Source organism: Necator americanus, chromosome II (genome assembly GCF_031761385.1).
Source record: "Necator americanus strain Aroian chromosome II, whole genome shotgun sequence".
Taxonomy (NCBI): domain Eukaryota; kingdom Metazoa; phylum Nematoda; class Chromadorea; order Rhabditida; family Ancylostomatidae; genus Necator; species Necator americanus.
Window position 1 is genome coordinate 30,142,341 of NC_087372.1, and position 17,900 is coordinate 30,160,240.

Here is a 17,900-nt window from a genome sequence, read left to right on the forward strand (position 1 = left end):
GAATAAATATTATTCCTAGCGCTCACGAATTCGTACTCATGAGCTCAATTTCTTGTCGTCCTTTATCAACTGAATTCGACTCCAGCGGGATGATTCATTAAAAGCTAGAAACAAGATCGAGAAAGAAAAACAAAACGAAAACAATTATTACTGTCTGCACATGGTTCATAAAAAAAATGAGCGCGAAAGCTGAAAATGACGATCTGAGTGGCACGCAGGAACATAATTTTACATGTGTCTTCGGATGCAAACAAAACAACAATTGACGACCACTGAACATTTCCTTACGCTCCACATTCGTCGTCATCTCTTGTTGGCGTTGGCTTGTCCAACTTGATGAGGTCGTCAATGCGGAGGATGGTTATCGCTGCTTCCGTGGCAAACTTGAGAGATTTCACCTAAATTTACAGAATTAACCCATCGCTTAACAAATCAAAGAATTCCAACAAAAAGAAGATCAAAGCGAACCTTGCTCAAGAGGGGTTCAATTACGCCTGCTACACGGTTGTCACGAATGTCACCATTTTCCAAGTCAAGGCCCGCCCTAAAGCAATTCTTTAGCTGTTTTTACCGAGAACATCTTCATGTACAATAGATGCGCAGTGTAACAATAATAAGGAGAGCAATTCTTCAGAGAAATTATTAATTCCCATTTCTTTCCTTCTCTAAACCTTGCCATGAAATACTATGCTCTTCCAGTTGCAATACCCACCAAGTTGTTAGGAGGACAACTTTATGACTATGGCCTAGCATTTTGTTCTCATAAACATCATCACTGTCTTTTGTTTGTTTTCAACATTAGTTTAAATTAGCAGCCATTCAAGACGAGATCAAACAAAAATTTTTTCTGCTGTAAGAGAGTCTGCAGATAAGTTTTGCAATGAACAAGTGAATGTGATCTCCTCCTTATGTTTACAGTCAGCACAACGGTAGGCACACAGAATCTTCCCTGTTTTCTGTTGCTCATAGTTGTGTTTCTGACCTCCTGCCTACTTCCTTTAAAAGTACAAGGGAGAAGGTGTGCTCGGTTATACTTGATCGGTGTTATTAGTATTACTGACACCATATTACTGCTATTACTCGCTACTGCTAGAAACATCGAATAAGGAAAAATCGTCAAAAAAAAAACTGCAAGAATAAGAAATCACCTGAAGAACAAAAAACTAGAGAATCAATGAAAGAAAAAACTGTAGGAAACTTAAATCAAAAACCACACACCATTTCAAGTGTTGCAACTGCAAATTCGTTTGGGCTTTGTGGTGGAAAGCCCTTAGTTTGGCTACAAGCTCGGTTGAGTCTTTAGCAGCATTCGCCGACAACGTTTTCGGAATAACCAGTAATGCTTGTGCGAATTCCGCCACCGCGAGTTGCTCACGAGAGGACTGAATAAGATTGTGTTACAGCCCGTTTTTACATTTCCAACAAACCAACTTACCAAAGTAGTTGCAAATGCCTCCAACCACACATTTAATGCTGTTTCAACAGCACCTCCTCCCACCACTAATCGCCGACTTTCTAGCACACGACGAACGACGCACAGTGCGTCATGCACAGAACGTTCCATTTCATCAAGCATCACATCGTTGGCTCCACTTAAACAAATTTGTTTGCCACCTTCAAAATATTCCGTGGAGGACCTAGAAGAATAGAAAACAAGTTTCTCACCGCAGAATAATGGAACTCGCGGTGCGTGCCTTAGGTCCTTTGATCAAAATCAGTTCATCATCGCTGATTCGCTCTTGAACTACTTCATCGGCATGACCGAGGAGCGATGGATCGAATGCCTCATCACCTTCCAGTGTAGCTAGGGAGCTTACAAGTGTGGCTGCAAATACAAAAAGAATGATGGTTGTAAATCGTAAGCGCATCATCTATATCCATAAACTTGACCTATTTAAAACAAGAGAAAAAGTCCAGACACAACAGTTAAAAATAAATCAGTTCTAAGAGTATCGAGCTCATTTCCTTTTTCTATTTTCTTTTCTAAATGATTTACATGCAGAACGGACCTCCAGTTGCTTTTGCAATACGTTTCAAGTCCGTTTTCTTACACCGGCGCACTGCCATAGCACCAACCTCAACAAACTGTTTCAGACACAAGTCATCGATACCTGAAACCATCATTTGTTAAAAAGAAAGCCTCTACCTAACCGTTGCACAGTTATGAAATTGGAAATTAAAAAGGGATACACCTACTTACCACCAGTGGTTAACACGACATTTGCACCAGCCTTAAGAATCTTTTCAATTCGACGTTTTGTTATGTCATATTCTCTGTAAAAAAAAAGTACATATACAGGTGATTTACTGACGGTGGTATGAGACTAGTACAACTCACTCGCGCCGTATGGCTTCCAACTTCTCAGGATCTTCAACAACCACGGAGATTCCAAGGTGCATTTTTGCCTTTTGCAACGAAAAATCGAGGCAAGCAATCTTTGCGTTTGGAACGAGAAGTGGCATGGCTATAAACAGGATACATCCAGCACATTAAGAGCGTCACAAATAAGGAAAGACTGGTACAGACTCAAGACCTATGCTCACTAAAAATCGAATCAAATCAGGTCATCAGGCTATAAATTAAACGAAGCGCGGAGAAAGTAGTAGCCTACTATAACATGTTCAATATAATCATTTAAATTAGTAAAATGTTCAGCCATATAAGTAAATTCTAAATAAAAAGCTGAATACAATCAGAGATCAAATACTGGATCCTTATCATCATACCTTGACTAGCCACCGTGCAATTCAGCGCATATCCTTTGATTAACATCGATTCACGAGCACTTCTTCCGTGAGCTTTAAGCACATTAACGGCAGCAATTGGATACGTCACCTGAAAAAAAAATTACTCACTGTAGAATCAAGGAGAGATCAAAAAGATGACGTAATCTAATGAACCTTCCCAGTAGAGTCTGTAACTTTTATGGCTTCCGTTGCATCAACGCAAAGTGAAGCAAAGAAATCGGAATCACTATAAAAAAAACTTATAAAACCAGAATAATAAGAACAAAGGCAAACGCATAATAAATATTAATATTTAACCAATGTATAAACAGTGACTTACGGGCCAATAAGTTTACTGCTCATAGATGTTTTCGCCGCTTCTATCAAAGATTGACGGCCAAGCTCGTCGACAGAAAACGACAGGTTTTCCTGCAAGAAACACTTTGTTCTTATTATGTTATTATTAAGAACCAAAAAAAAACATGAAATTATGGCTCTAAAAATTCCAGCGATCTACAAAAAAAAAGAAAGGGCTGCACATTCAACGTCCCCTATGAACAAAGCCCTAACAGCATAGAAAAACACAGTTGGGAAGAAGGTTTTCCCTACTCAATCTTGTTTCCAAATGAATGATCCAAGAACACAGGTCACTTTCAGGTTCATCCAATTATTAGGTTATACAATCCCGTTATCATCTCATTAATCCGAGAAAAGTAACTTCCTCGGTCAATAAAAGGACCGAACGGTATTTTATAATGAAAACAGAAAAATGAGACCAAAATTCTTTTGGGGCCATCGGGTAAAATGTAGTTGGGGGGTTCAATCGCTCTCTTATTTCTCGAAGTAGATAACTAAATCAGTCGGGGCCCTAAGAGTTAGGTGTTAGTGTTAGAGGAACTATGACATGTAAGCTAAAGTTACTAAGAGAAAAAAGGAAGATAGAGCTTCCAGAAATAAGAGCGCGGTTGAGTGCTCTCCTCCCCAATTACATTTTCTCCTAGCCCGCTACACCATCAACAGAATGGACACAAAAAAATCCAGAGAATTAACCCAAAGATTTACCTGCAGGTATTTCACTGCCTCTTTGCAGGCAAGTCTATAACCGTTTATCACAGTTGTAGGATGCAACTTGTTCTTCACAAGTTCATCTGCAGCTTTAAGAAGCTCAGCGGCAACGATAACAACCGAAGTGGTCCCATCACCAACCTTAAAGTATTTAGTAATGACATTTCACTCATTAATTGTTGAAAAGTCGTGACAGTTTACCTCATCATCCTGGAGCTGAGCTAACTCGACAAGAACTTTTCCAGCGGGATGTTCAACCTCTAGTTGCTTGAGAATTGTAGCGCCATCGTTAGTCACAATAACATCCTAGAAGTACAAAATACACACTCTTGCACATACATATCACGTAAAGAAACAAAAAACTATGGAATACTCAATAAACCCGTTCACACTCACTCCAACATCATCTACAAGCATCTTGTCAAGACCAACGGGACCAAGGGAAGACTTGACAATGTTTGCGATAGCCACAGCGGCCATTACTGAAAGGAATTGTTGCACCGACCACAGAGGATTACGGACCACACGCGACAGCACATTAATCTAGTGAAAATCTTACCATTCTGCGTACGAATGCTTTGACCTGTGGTACGTTTACCCGTGAGGGCGAGCAGTGAGTCCGCACCAGACGCCATAAGAAAAAGCTCTCAGGCAAATCCCTGCAAATACTATTCAAAAGTTACTTACAGATTCTGAAATGAAAAAAAAAGTACGCTGCGCCCCATGAGCCAAACCTCCAAAGAAATTCTAAGAGCAATCAAAGTGAACATGAAACACCGCACAGACCTTGAAGTGTCCTTCAGAAAATTCCCGCAAGAGTTTCTGGAAAGAAGCCAATGCTACCACAGGCACGAAATCCTGTTAGGACCCATTTAAATGCAACAACTGCGCACTCCCTGCGGCTGTGTGGGAGGTCGTATCCGACGACATTGAGTTGTGTGTGTAGGCATGTGGTGGTGGAGCTAACAAGGTCCTGGTTTGATGGAGCTTGTCTTTTTTCATGAACAAAATACGTTTCTCCAGGTGTGGGGTGGGACCTCTACTACTCTACTCTACTTGCTATAGTTATTATATTATTACGTTGCAGTACGTTGAAGTTGTGTTTTCTCGAGTTACCGCTCAGTACTAGCCTGGGGTTCAAGCATTCAGGGTTATGAATGTTCGGTGGGAGTTGGGAGGTAGAGCGAGACGTTGTCGTTCGGGATTTTTCGCGACCCCTATGAAGCAGCACTTCCAATTCTCGAGGGATATCCGTACTCCAGTGGTTGCCCACAGGATGTCCATAGAATTAAACACCAGATACACACGATATTAAAATATTCAGTGAACCTCCGTCGTAGAATTGTATACTGCTGTTAATTGTTCTAATTCGCCCGAAAAGCAGTAACCATAAAGTAAGAAGGAAGTGCTGTAGGGAAAATAGCAAGAGAAACAGAAGTTAGACGCTCGCCAGCTTTTAGAAAGCTTGCAGTAGAATAGTTACAAATCTTTTGACTGTCTTTTCTAACTACATGAATATTCCTGAAGCTTTGGTGGCGCAAAACTTATAACTAAAGGTAGTCCTTCTTCTTATTAGAAGGGCATGAAATATGGACGAATTGGATACTAATTTTCAAAAACAGTCTCAAATCAATTTATCATCAACCATTATCACATACGAGCCATTTTGTTTTGCCTTTCGTGCCCATTTTGTTTTGTTTTCATTGTTATACTGCGTCTACTTTGCTTTCTCGAAGCAAATTCTGTGACTTATAAACGATCTAAACAGCTAGAATTGATTTGACGCAACATTGGAGATATTTAATCGCATATAATTGATATTTTAATTTTAACAAATAAACATAATAGCATAAATATTCATAATGCTAAACTAAAAATACACGTTGACATTGGTGTTAGGCGCTTCTTTGAAGCCTCAAAAAAATTTCAAAACATATACAAAACTATCGTCTCAGAATCCTTCTTTTGTCATCGTCTTCGAACACTGTCTCACAAGGGCTTGGATGAGGAGGAGCGAGGTTTGACTGCAGATCAGAAGTTCCATCTACAGGCGTGTTCAACACTCGGGGGATTCCTCGACCAACTCCTATTGCATAGGAAGCACTGCTTTCACCTCCTACCATCGATGCGTAATCATTCGTCTTAAAAACAATGAAATTTGACTAGTCCTAGACAACGTGATGGAAAGACGAAAATCTTGTAAGCATCGAGCTCCTTAACATGAACTAAGCTTAGAACCAAACTCAAACTTACCACTGGACTCTCGCAATCGTTTCTAAATCTCCGTGTGGACTCAAACGCTGTAATTGGACTGAACGGCCACGTCTGATCCGCTACCTGATGTGGACCCGCTGGAGGTTGCACGTGCGTACGAATCAAATTGCCGTGATGATTTCCTTTAATAACAAACTGAACATTTTGTTGAACTACATCCAATTCAATTATCAGAAAAACACAAAATAGACAAAAAAAGGTTGTTTTACTTGTTGCTTGTTTGGAAACCGAAATTAAGCACTACACAGCAACATACCAGTAGGAGCTGGTGAGCCTACGTAAGTGACTTCCGTCGTTGCCTCCACCTTCATAGTTCCTCCACTATTCTGGGTACTGTCTGCAGCACCCCTAATTCCTACGACGGCGTCTGAACAACAGAATACTCTAAGCAATGTAGCAGTGATGGATATTGAAATTAATTTCACAAGAACGAGGAAGAAATACTAACGATATGCACTCACCGCCAAAGACGTAATAGCACTTTTCGGTGAATGTCAGCTTGCTTACAACATGCCTAATGAGTCCCGCTCTAAGGAGTTCGGCAGCATAATGTCGAGCAGCTTTCCTATCGCTTAGATCTTCAACGTGCTCCAAGAGCCAATCGACAAGGTCTCGACCTTTATAAAAATAAAAATTATGCATGCATCCGGTCCTGTGCAGTTAATTCCCAAAATACTGAAAGAAGAGCACAACATCCAAAGACTATCTCACCTATGAAAGACATGGGGACAAGTATCTTTAGCCATTTCCTGTTCTTCACCTGGAGTCCGGAGTCCGGGCGCGCAAGTGCTCTCAAGATCACAACAGGGTCCATAGTTATTGACAAGCGTTGAGTAGCTTTGTGCTCTAAAAAACTGCAACTTAGTGAGCAGCTAAATTTGTTTCTAGAAGCAAATTAAATAGGAGATATGGATAACCGTTTTGTTCATTTTCTCTTCGTCGTTCCAACTCTTCCATGTTTGCTTGCGCCGTTGGTACGCCATGACGTCGTTGTTCGTAAAGAACACGTTCCTGCATTAAAATCTTGCCTTTGAAGGAATGAAATCATAGGGAAATCTTATGATATGTGACTGTCTGAGCGTTGGACAATGAGAAATGTAAATCTATGAAAAAACTTTTTCATATGAATCCATGTGAAAGGTGTGAACCCGAAAGAATGGGTGTCGTAAAAAAGTTATGTTAATGACAAGTAGCGAACTGTAGGAAATCATGAAATCATGTGCCACATAGCTTAACTATTGATACACGATTCGACCAACAATGTTATGTAAAATCGCTGATACCTCTTCGTCATCCGTTTCTCCGGTGTTGGCCAAAGCATTTTCATCAAATGTTTGTGTCAAATCGTCAGGAATTCCTCTTTCCCGATAAATTCGCTGTCTTTCAGAACATTGACTGAAAAAATGAAGGAACTCTGCGGGCAGCCTTAATCTTCATTCATAACCTTAAGTGTGACCGTAAAACAGTAAAAAAAAGACAATAGAGAGATCTGCGTATTTTAAGAGCTGAATTTCAGAAATAAAGTGGAAAATATTTGGCTGATGAGAAAATCGAAAACGTACACAGCTGTCTGGACCCAGAGCGAAACATCGAGCGGCAGTGTTTCCGACGCTAGAGTTGATAAGGGATCGTAGTCATTACCGCGAGAATACTTCGCAACGAACAACGTCAAAGGCCTGAGAACAAAACGTACTGCTGTTGTAGTAGAGGGCATGCCAACTAACAAGCATGGTAAGCCATGTTGAAGGAACGAAACAGAAATGGGAGTGTCCAGTGTCAGCTTAGGAATTAAATAATACTAAACCTGGGCAAAAAGACATCAGATTGGAGTCACAATTGTGTGTTATAAAAAAAGTGAGTGGATTGTGCTGTGCTTGCTGCACATTACGCCATATGTTAGATGAAATGTGAAAATTACTCTACTCAGAAAATCTTGAAACGTTCCTTATCTCATTCGTTTTTTCAATTTCATTCGTTTGACTACGGATTAGGTTCGAAGTTCTTTTTTTGGATGGGTCTGGGTAAGTTAATCGGTGAAAGAAAATAAACTATACTAGCCCTCATTCATATTTTCCGGCATATTCTCAAGCTCCGTACTGTTAAAAATTAGTCTCTTCTGCGGCAATTGGCAAGGTTTCTTGAAATTGACAAATGTATTCTATATGTTTCTCTGTATTCACAATTTGAATAACTTTTTTGCTCTTACTCGAACTTTTGACGAAATTGAACTCCTCTTGAAGTTCCTCTCACCTTAAGCTGACGATCTCTGTTTTTTGTTTTTCTTTGATTCAGAACATCACCTTGATGAGAATTAATATCACTTTAAACACAGAAACAATACATGAAATGTTGCAAACACCACTATTTCATGTTTCATTTCCAAGATTGGTCCGTCCACTTTTCAAAAAGGAGGCCACCTTAACAATAATCTCGAAAGAATTTAGAGAGTTCGAAAAGTTGTTGTTCATCACCCACTTACAATGAACGAAATCATATGAGAACTAACGCAAACTCATAACGCACGCAAAAGCTTCCCTGAAATAACAGGATTACCCAGCGGAACCACTCACTTTTTTGCAGCTGCTACTTCTCTTAGCAAGCGAACTGCCTGAGCCTCCGTTAAGTTCTCAAATGACTTGTTGTTGACTTGTACGATTTGATCGCCAACCTCAATGCGACCATCTTTAGCAACAGCACCGTCTGAAATATTTTCCATCAAACTATACAGTCACTTTATTATAGTAGTGTAAGCGTCTTACCTGGCAAGATTTCGCTGACAAGTATGCTCCCCTGGAAACTTCCTACGGATATTCCGAGATACGGCGTTGTTCTCATCGAAAGATTAACCTCCAGAATACGAGGGAGTGATAAGCTAGTCATACTGAAAACAATATTTCAACAGATATCATTACATGGACAGATTATCAAGAATATTACTTACATATTAACAAACAAATATCAAACAAAACCAACCTGCTTTCAGTAATAGAGCTAATAGTGCTTGGAACATATGCCTTTCGGAATCGCTCCTTCCGCGGTTTTCGCCTTCGCACTTTCACGCCGTCGTTATAGCCACCATTAGCGCAGAGCGGCTCGTAAAGAGAAGATGATGCTGTGGCAGAAAACCTGTAATGAAAATCTGGAGACTGTTAGCCCCATTCAAAATTTCATGTCGGTGTTGCAACGGAATCGGTGTCGTAATGTAATCAAATACAGACATGCATTCATCTTTAAAAGTAGTGGATAACGAAATTGATGTGGTACGGAAGCATCAGAAAAAAAACGTAGTGTCAAGCGTTACCCCGTTCAATTCCCCGTGCTCCTAGAAAATGGCGTGAGAACCACTTTATTTCGTAAGAGGTTCATTAATACATCCTAGTACATGATCTGCTCTCCTTAGGAACCCATTCATTGATTTCTCTTGAATAGGCTGGTGAGTACGTTTCATTGATCTTTGACAAACAATCTCAGCGTAACAATATCCCTGTGACATAGCAGAAAACAGGCAATGTTTTTTTCTTTCCATTTAGAAGCGCATGAGTGAGATGAGAAACCTTTCTTGGTTAAGAGCCACATGATCGCCAAAGTGAAGAAGCGATTATCTTAACCGAAAGAGACGAGCACAAAAAGATGTTTGTTGCTTACCTAGTAGAATCATTATAGAAGTTCTCGGAATTAGAAGTGTAGACCTCAGCGAGGTGCTCACCAGCTCGTCCTAAAATAGTAAAACTTTGGTGATGACATACAAGTGGAGCACAAGGTCCATAAGGGTACTAAGAGAAGGTGTAACGTACTGCTAACTATCGTCCCTCCTACGCTGCTGGCAGGATGTGTACTCTCAGAAGCGTCGAGCAAATCCAAATTAACAAGCGACCGTCGTCTACCAGGCTGAATATAAAAATCACTAGCGAAAAAATCCCTGTACATTGAAAGCCCAAAATCAGAATTATACATAATATGATAACTTTTACGTCTATACTTTACGAAAGTAATATAAAAAAGATTCAATTCGGAGAACGAAGAGTTGTTAGCTTTATTTCATTTACTGTAATCATCACAATTTCTCACCTTGTCCAAAAGGTCTACATTATGCACGTATTCAGCCTGACCCCTTCTAGGTAGCGTACCAGAGCGAGGGATCCCAACTGGACCACCACAGCTATGCAGAAATAGCTCGATTAAACCATTTGTTGACCTCTTTAGAGGAGCTGAATCGTCACAAAGCTCGATTTTCACTTCCCTGAAAAAGGGCTTCTATAAATTGCACATTTAGGAAACATCCATATTACACTTCCCCTGCAAAAAGATCTATACACTATTCACTAGCATTTCAAATGTATAAGTTAAAAAGCAATATACTCTCACCAGTCAAAACTAGAAATCTAAGATAGAAAGGGACTCAACAGAATGCTTTCCGGGTAATGACCAAAAGACAGACATAACAAATTAGAACAATGGTGGAAAATAAAACAAAACACAAAGAAGCATCATTTCAAAACTAACCTATTGATATCGGTATCTAGTCCTTTGCAGAAGTACTTGAAACCTTTCCTAGTAAATACTTTCTTAAAGTCTCTTAACGTCGCTAAATCCTGCGACACAGGAAGAATAGATACAAAGGGAGTGGGATCATCGTCAAGATAGTAGTAGACCTTAAAAAGAAAAAAAAATAACCACGTCGGCATTACAACATGAGAAGCAAACAACCTTTGTTTCAGTCGTTTGTTGTGAATCGGAAGTCGTCGCATCATCTAGAATAATAGTTTTTCATGCACAATAGACTAAGGACTTTGAAAGAGATTTCTTTGGAAGGCTGATAGAAGCTATTAATTGCTTGTTCTAGCCAACTCTCCAAATGAAGGTACAATATCTAACAGTAGCACTAAACAAAACAAGATAGCGAGAAAAACAAACTTTTCAACTTAGACGTCTGGCTCATCAAATTCCACGGATATAACCTAAAACAAATGACGTAAAACGACCCTCGACAACACTTCGAATAATGCGCAAACTTTATGAACGTTAAATTCAGCGAAATGACTAGTACGTAATGAAAAGAGATGAAACATGTTCGCTCCAAAAACTAACCACGGAACGTCGCGGGAGCCGCACGCGGCAGAAAACAGGGCGCGTTTCTCGGTGTATTTACTATTCACAGCGCATAGCATATATGAGTAAAAAGAAAACAACACAGGAAATCAGGACAGCGATTAAATCATGCCAGTGTTCCTCAACAATTGGAGAAACAGCCGAGGAGGCGGGAGAGGTTTTTTCTTTCCACGAAGTTGCCGCATAACCGCGTGACGTAGAATTTGCGACAAATCACGAGCTTTACAGATTACCAAGCAAAAAATCGTCGGTAAAAGTAGAGCGTTCGTTCCGGAATACTTTTAACACTAAGGTAATAGGTGTTTACGCGTCAGAACGCTGTTTTTATGTTGTGGATTTATTCCTTTAAAACAATGACCATTCAGAGGGTTCCCTCATTTAACGTGAAGGCATCGGAAAGAACAATTAAACGAGTTAGTAAGAGGACGAAATGATACTTTTTTTTCTCGCTTATACATGAAACAACTTTGAGAAAATGTACTTGTTGCGAGGTTTCATGTAATGGAAGGGGGCAATCAGTGGCGCCCTTCCTGGAAACAAATGACTAAATCAGTTGGGCCCCAAGACGTAAGCATTAGTTTTAGAGACAGAGATCTATGACATGTAAGCTAAAGTTACTAAAAGAAAAAAATAAGAAAGAACGTCCAGAAATAAGGGCGCCATTAGGTGCCTCTCATTCGCCCACCAATTACATTTTCCCCTAGCCTGCTGCACCATCAACAGGATGGACAAAAACAATCCAAGGAATTAAACCAAGGAGTTACCTGCAGGTACTTCACTGCCTCTTTGCAGGCACATCTAAACGTTAAAGGCAGCATATCACGTAAATGGTGTCGTCCCCAAACTCCAGGAAAAACGTTCAGGTTATAGATTACAGAGACGAACTCCGCTCAATTCCCCTTAGTCCCCTAGGCGTTTTCACGTACCCCGTAGGAACAAAGTTCACAGATGGTTTCTGAGAAAGCAGTTTCACAGATGATTTTTGAGAACGACTGGGGGGAATTGAGTAAGAGTTGAGTTGAGATCTCTACTAAACGAAGAGAGTTGAATTGAGTTCTCTACTAAACGTAATCTACACCCCGAACTTTACATTTCCCCACAGAAACGTCAATATCGTCAGTTTCATGATACGCTGTCTTTATGGCTGTCAGGAAATGAGCAGAAGAGAGTCATGTTAGCGAGAGAGTGTGAATTAAAGGCAGCATACCACAAATCTAAGGTGGTGCGAATTTCAGGTCGAGTATCCGTATACGGGGTTGTAGATTATGGAGACGGGAGTAGTTCCGTTCATCGACGCCATCTATTGCAACGCTCCACCCCTTGCGCCGCCTCCGCCCTGCGATTCGTCGAAAACCAATTCGGACTGGCCCGATAGGCAGTAAGGGACGCTACGCGTGCAAGGGCGGCACGCTGCAATAGAAGGCACCGTACAAAACAGCATTCAAGGGACGGATCCCTGCAGTGATTCAAGGAGAGATGAGCGGAACCACCCTCGTCTCCATAATCTACGACCTAGTATACGGATACTCCACCTGAAATCCGTACCACCCCAGATTAGTGGTATGCTGCTCTTAAGACACTTCAGTGCCAGAGTTCGTGTCTTCGTTCCCAACACATTAGGCTTAAAAAAAACTAAAGTAAGGCTAGGAAATCACACATCTCTTTGAAAAGAATAATAAAAAATCGTTACTACAGTATATTCCACAACGGACGGGTTCATTACTGAGCTAGATTTGAGATGCAGAAGTACCACGGTGTTTTTGGAGTGCATGCCTACATCAAGCGAAAAAGCAAATCGCTGAGAAGGTGTCAGGCGTCGATGCTTATGTTCACCCAGGCTACCGCAATATGCGTTCGATTACTGCACGGCGTGTGTGGGCGCCGAGGAAACTGCACATACTTCGGCGGACGCTACGATTTTATCACATTATATGAACAACAGCAGTGTCTGTTTCCAGTAGCTGACCATCTGGAATAATTCAGTGGAAATTTACGAACTATGAAATCACTTCCTTGTTGCGTTCTTTCGCGTCTTCGTTCCAATATTCCTGTGGATAATCGGCAAAAGACTCATAAATCGTCAGTGCCCCGGTATTCACTTGGTATTGGATTTCTTCACCTTATATCGATAGGAGAAAACACTTCAAAATTATCCAATTACATTTTCTTCTGAAATGTTATTCTTCTTATTTTTTACTACGAGTGAGTAGAATCAAACTGATCCTTAGGTAATCCACAGCAGAGCGTTAGTGCAACTAATATATGATCTTCTTGCATTTTTTAAATCACGCAAACTTGAATAATTTAGTACTACTTGAAGATGATGTTTGAGGAAATTCTCAGGGTACGTAACAAATACGGTGTAATCTGGAAGCTTCGCAGCGAAAATGCAAAGCAGACTTTGCTAACCCAAGAGTCAGAGGCTTTATAACCTCCAGAGTCCTCAGTTCACTCAATGAAACATTTACAGTCATTGGAACGACGAAATAAAATAATGTTGACTAAACTTCTTCAGTCGCAGGGGTGCAAACGGTTGCTTGGTCGGATAGTTCCACCACTTCATGCGCTTCCTTTTCATTACTGTCTTGTTGGGGAATCAGACCTCTATGTTCCTGAGGTTTCTCATTCCAGGTAGCGATTCTTGGAAACAGAATCCTTGCGTTACGTGATTAAAACGTAGTTCATTAGCTAGGTTTTCATTAGCAAGGAGAGCACCATTCTCGATGCAAATAACAATAGGGGTTGGAAGTGAGCGAGTATGGTACCTGATACCTAATACACCATCCATCTGCTCCTGCTTGCTACGATGATATTGTAATGGTATAGGATACAGTAGGATCGGGTGCAGCCTTCAATTTGACATTTGCACTACTACAATTTCAAGAGAGGTTAGATGACCAAGAGAAGTAAGAGATGTTCGAATCGCTTCGGCTAATACATTCCTCACCTTTTACCTCTCTTTACAATTCTATATGACTCAATCATGTTAGAATATCATAGACCCAGGAAGTTTCAAGTATAGCACTAAATAATAATAAACACGTCGAAGTTGTCATTTTGGCTGCAAAAGACAGAAAGTCCCATACAGCTGGAAAAACAAGGAACAATGACGTCCCACAACAAATTCCCTCTTATTTATTATTCCAGTGTATGTTGAAAGCCAACAGATTTCGTTACTTCTAAATCTGCAAAGGCATTTCGTAGTTCTTGTATTCCTTTAAGTGACCTATATTTTTTTAAGCAGAACTGCTGATCTTAATACGCCATTAACCAGCCACATATGGTTTAAACTCATTCCTTAACGTCACGGTCTTTCATTTCGTTTGAGTCCACGGATCGTCCTCCCACGTGGCTTATTGAGGCAATACGCCTGCATATGGCTTTTAATGCTTATTAGCGAAGCAATCTCTCTTGTTTGGTCACCCGTTTAACATCTTAGTTCAAAACACGATGAAGTCTTTTCCCGAGCAATTATTCATCGATCTGTTATCGTCTGTTATCTATCGGCTTATTATTGGCTGATCGTCCAGTACTGGTGTTCTTGGAAATGTTCTCTCTTTTTCTAATTGTTTCTCTCCATTAGTAGATATGTTCAGCAACCAAATTCTGCAACGATATAGAACAACGCAAAAATTCTGCTTCAAATCCAGTGATCAGAAGCCTCAGTTCGCCCGACGACGCAACTTTTTACATCTGATGAAACCCATTCTACGAGATTTCGCTCCATCAACAATGCATCTGAGGCTGCTGTGCGCTTATAAGTCCTTTCATTGCCGTCTTCGTAAGCGATGTTTCGCGTTTCTCTTTTCTTTTTTTCCACGGTCGTAAGCTTCCACGAAAGCTGGTTTCAAGCAAAGCTGGCAGCTCGTTGACGAGCGTTATAGAAGGGGATCTATAAAATGCTGCAAGATCTCGGCAAATTTTATGACTTATTAGATTATTTCAAAAATGAGCGCGACTGTGCACTTAGCCAGAAACCATTCCCACTTCCTGATCTTTTTTTTTTTGGTTAGAAGGTTTGAAAAAGCACTAAGGCATGGACATCTAATAGTTGTAAAGTTCGGGAGGCTTTGAACCTACGAAAGGAGACACACTTGTGTAGTCGGACAAATAAGCATGTGGAAAATTCCAGCAAAACGGGACGCACTACAGCACTAACGGTTCCCAACACTTAAACATGACGTGACCTTCTACTGATAATCAGTATTTGTCTACGACATCTTGTTATCTTCACCTCAGTTGATTGGAACTGTAGTCATCCCCGTACACGTAAGGCTAGCCTAGCCACTTTGTAGTGCAAACTTTGTTAGTCTGATGTGAGGGCTAAAGAACAGATTTTTCACAACAATTTTTTTTTCACGATTTCAAGCAATCCCATTGGGACTCATCAAATCCGAACTTAAGTTTAGAATAGTAGCTGTTTGTGGGCGCTTACGCGACCTTTACAATAAACCACAGGAGACATACGATGTACCCAATTAGTGTCATTATCCTTCCGGATGAGTATGGTGCCAGTCTATAGACTTCACAAAGGTAAAAAGGATTTGCAATCGGCGGTGGTGTCTATCCAACGATAGTGATAGTGACGATAATCCAACTGATGATCAGGTGACTTCTTGCCATTGTGCTATCCGGTCGCTCAGAGACCGTGGTTCTTATGGTGGAAGTACGATTGCACTGTACTGCACGGTATTAATAATGTTATGCACAGTGGAACGTTGCCTAGATAAATGAGTTTTTTTCCCCACTTTTGAAGAAAAACATTTTAAAAAATTCATTTCGTTAGTACAAATCAAGGGTCAGCAATGCAAACAATGTAATTACCATGATTATCAACAACATTTAGCCAACTAATTGGCAAGGTCTCGATGTTCTTCTTTCAAAAGAAGAAGTGTTGCTACGATAAAAATTTGTTGAGTACGTTCTTTGAGGTCGTAGATGTCTTTAAAAGACTTCTTTTCTCGCGCAGATGCTGCTAGAGGGCCCGGAACAGATGATAGTCGGATGGGCGGAGCACCGCCTACAGAGTGGGACACGGTAGTGCAACGCACGCCCTCCAAAATAAGACGCGTCACTTCTACGTCACTTCTACTGTGTGAGGTCCCGCGTTGTTATGCAGCAATGTGACTTCGATTTTGCTTTGTGCGTTTTTCGCACCTCTTCCGAAGTTGTTTCATGTAAAAATTGGCGTTTACTGTCTGTCTATCCTCCTCCAGTTCCCAGAACGGAACACCTTGCGAATCAGAAACTGGAAGAATCAAAAGAGGGACAAATGATATGTAAAGACCCAATCTATAAATAGCGGTCGATATAACCTGACATATGGTGCAATGCTGCGTGGTCGCGGATTTTCGATCTTACCACATCCTAAGTCATCAAGAATTCGGCTAATCTAATAGGTGCGTCTAAAGAAATTGCTTAAAGAGATATCCGCGGACGCCTACGATATCAAGAAAACACTCACAACAAGTGCACAACAGCAACTAGAGCTGTCTCATGCCGCGCTGTTTTCCCCTCACACAGAGAGGATATGTCCACCATCAGCAAACAACTTCGACTTTCCGGAAACATTCCTCATAAAATTAGTTGAATGATTAAGGGCGAGCACAGTGCTTCCGCTGAGTCAGTAGATGTGCTTCTTAGACATCCCCACTGTAGACGGAAGTTGCCTCAAGCATTAAATGGGAAGAATTGTAGAAAGGAGTTCAAATAAGGGTAAATATTCAAAGAGCCACTATAGAATAGAGAAACAGAAGGAACAGAAAAAAGCAAATTCTCTTCTTTCAGTTGATTTATAAGAATTTCCCAGATTTTCTGAACGTATATCGACACGAGAAGTCTGTTCCTTAATCCTATATTCACGAGCAGTGATGAGCCATGGGTGTCCGAGGGTGGTGATGGTTCATCAGCTAAATCATTTCGAAATCCTTTAGTTTCTCAACTATTTTCCGCTACTATTTTTCGCTGATCCCTCACCACCAAAAACTCCTTTTACCCCTAATGGCAGGTAACGGCGGAACTACTAGTCATGGAGTTGGAGTCATGTTCTATAAATCATAAACCCACAACGAAGTTTGAGCATTCTCTCATTGTTTCGTTCGCACGCAAGATAGCGAGAAGTCGCCAATCGTCGGCGCGCCGGTTAAGAAAGTCTTGCTAGCCGTCATGATGTCTGATGTCCGGAAAACACATAGAAATCAGTTACGAACTATTTATCGAATACGAACAGAACAGCTACTGATCGCTTAGGCCGCCCACGCAGAGAAAACAGGGACCACTTCCTTCTCCAGGAAAGGGGCCTGGTCAATACATCACTACACAATTCCGTTGCACAACTTTTCTTGTTTTTCCTGTAAAAAGAAAATGTTTTTGAAATATAATAATTCCTACGCTCGATCCTAAAAAGCTTTTTCGCGATCCCTATACCCATTGACGTTACCGGGAGGATTCAGGTTATGTTTTACGAAAACCTACACATAAACCTAGAGACTAAGTCTGTACAATTCCTCACCATTTTGCATTTGTCAAAATAGCACAAGATCGTTTAGGCCCGCGCGTTGGTTAGGAAACTCCCAGTAAGACGTTTCTTTCGCGGGATGGCTTGTTTTTGTGGTTTTATACAAGGAAAAATATGGTAGGAACGTACTACGTCGCACATCCGTCACTAACAAGCCTATAGCATTGACATCATCGTACGTAGCGACTTGAAGGGAGACAGCCTCCTC

General features: G+C 40.8%; 2 protein-coding genes across 2 annotated transcripts; both read right to left on the reverse strand.

Moving 5' to 3' along the window:
• Positions 1-284: 284 nt before the first annotated feature.
• On the reverse strand, positions 285-4,427 carry RB195_019921 (uncharacterized protein; the record flags this gene model as incomplete). The annotated part of the gene is made up of 15 exons (XM_064187989.1): positions 285-398; positions 469-544; positions 1,219-1,382; positions 1,436-1,592; positions 1,666-1,825; positions 2,010-2,111; positions 2,201-2,274; positions 2,339-2,465; positions 2,728-2,836; positions 2,902-2,974; positions 3,068-3,156; positions 3,790-3,933; positions 3,994-4,098; positions 4,189-4,274; positions 4,352-4,427. 15 exons carry the CDS (start codon positions 4,425-4,427, stop codon positions 285-287), a joined length of 1,656 nt encoding a protein of 551 aa, XP_064043870.1.
• A 1,308-nt stretch (positions 4,428-5,735) lies between these two features.
• RB195_019922 (uncharacterized protein) lies at positions 5,736-11,005 on the reverse strand (the record flags this gene model as incomplete). The annotated part of the gene is made up of 17 exons (XM_064187990.1): positions 5,736-5,933; positions 6,046-6,188; positions 6,323-6,433; positions 6,528-6,683; positions 6,778-6,912; positions 6,984-7,077; positions 7,350-7,461; positions 7,629-7,742; positions 8,637-8,766; positions 8,826-8,947; positions 9,040-9,192; positions 9,712-9,781; positions 9,861-9,954; positions 10,135-10,306; positions 10,570-10,718; positions 10,774-10,817; positions 10,981-11,005. The coding sequence occupies 17 exons, from the start codon at positions 11,003-11,005 to the stop codon at positions 5,736-5,738; spliced, it is 2,022 nt and encodes a 673-aa protein (XP_064043871.1).
• Between the last annotated feature and the right edge of the window lie 6,895 nt (positions 11,006-17,900).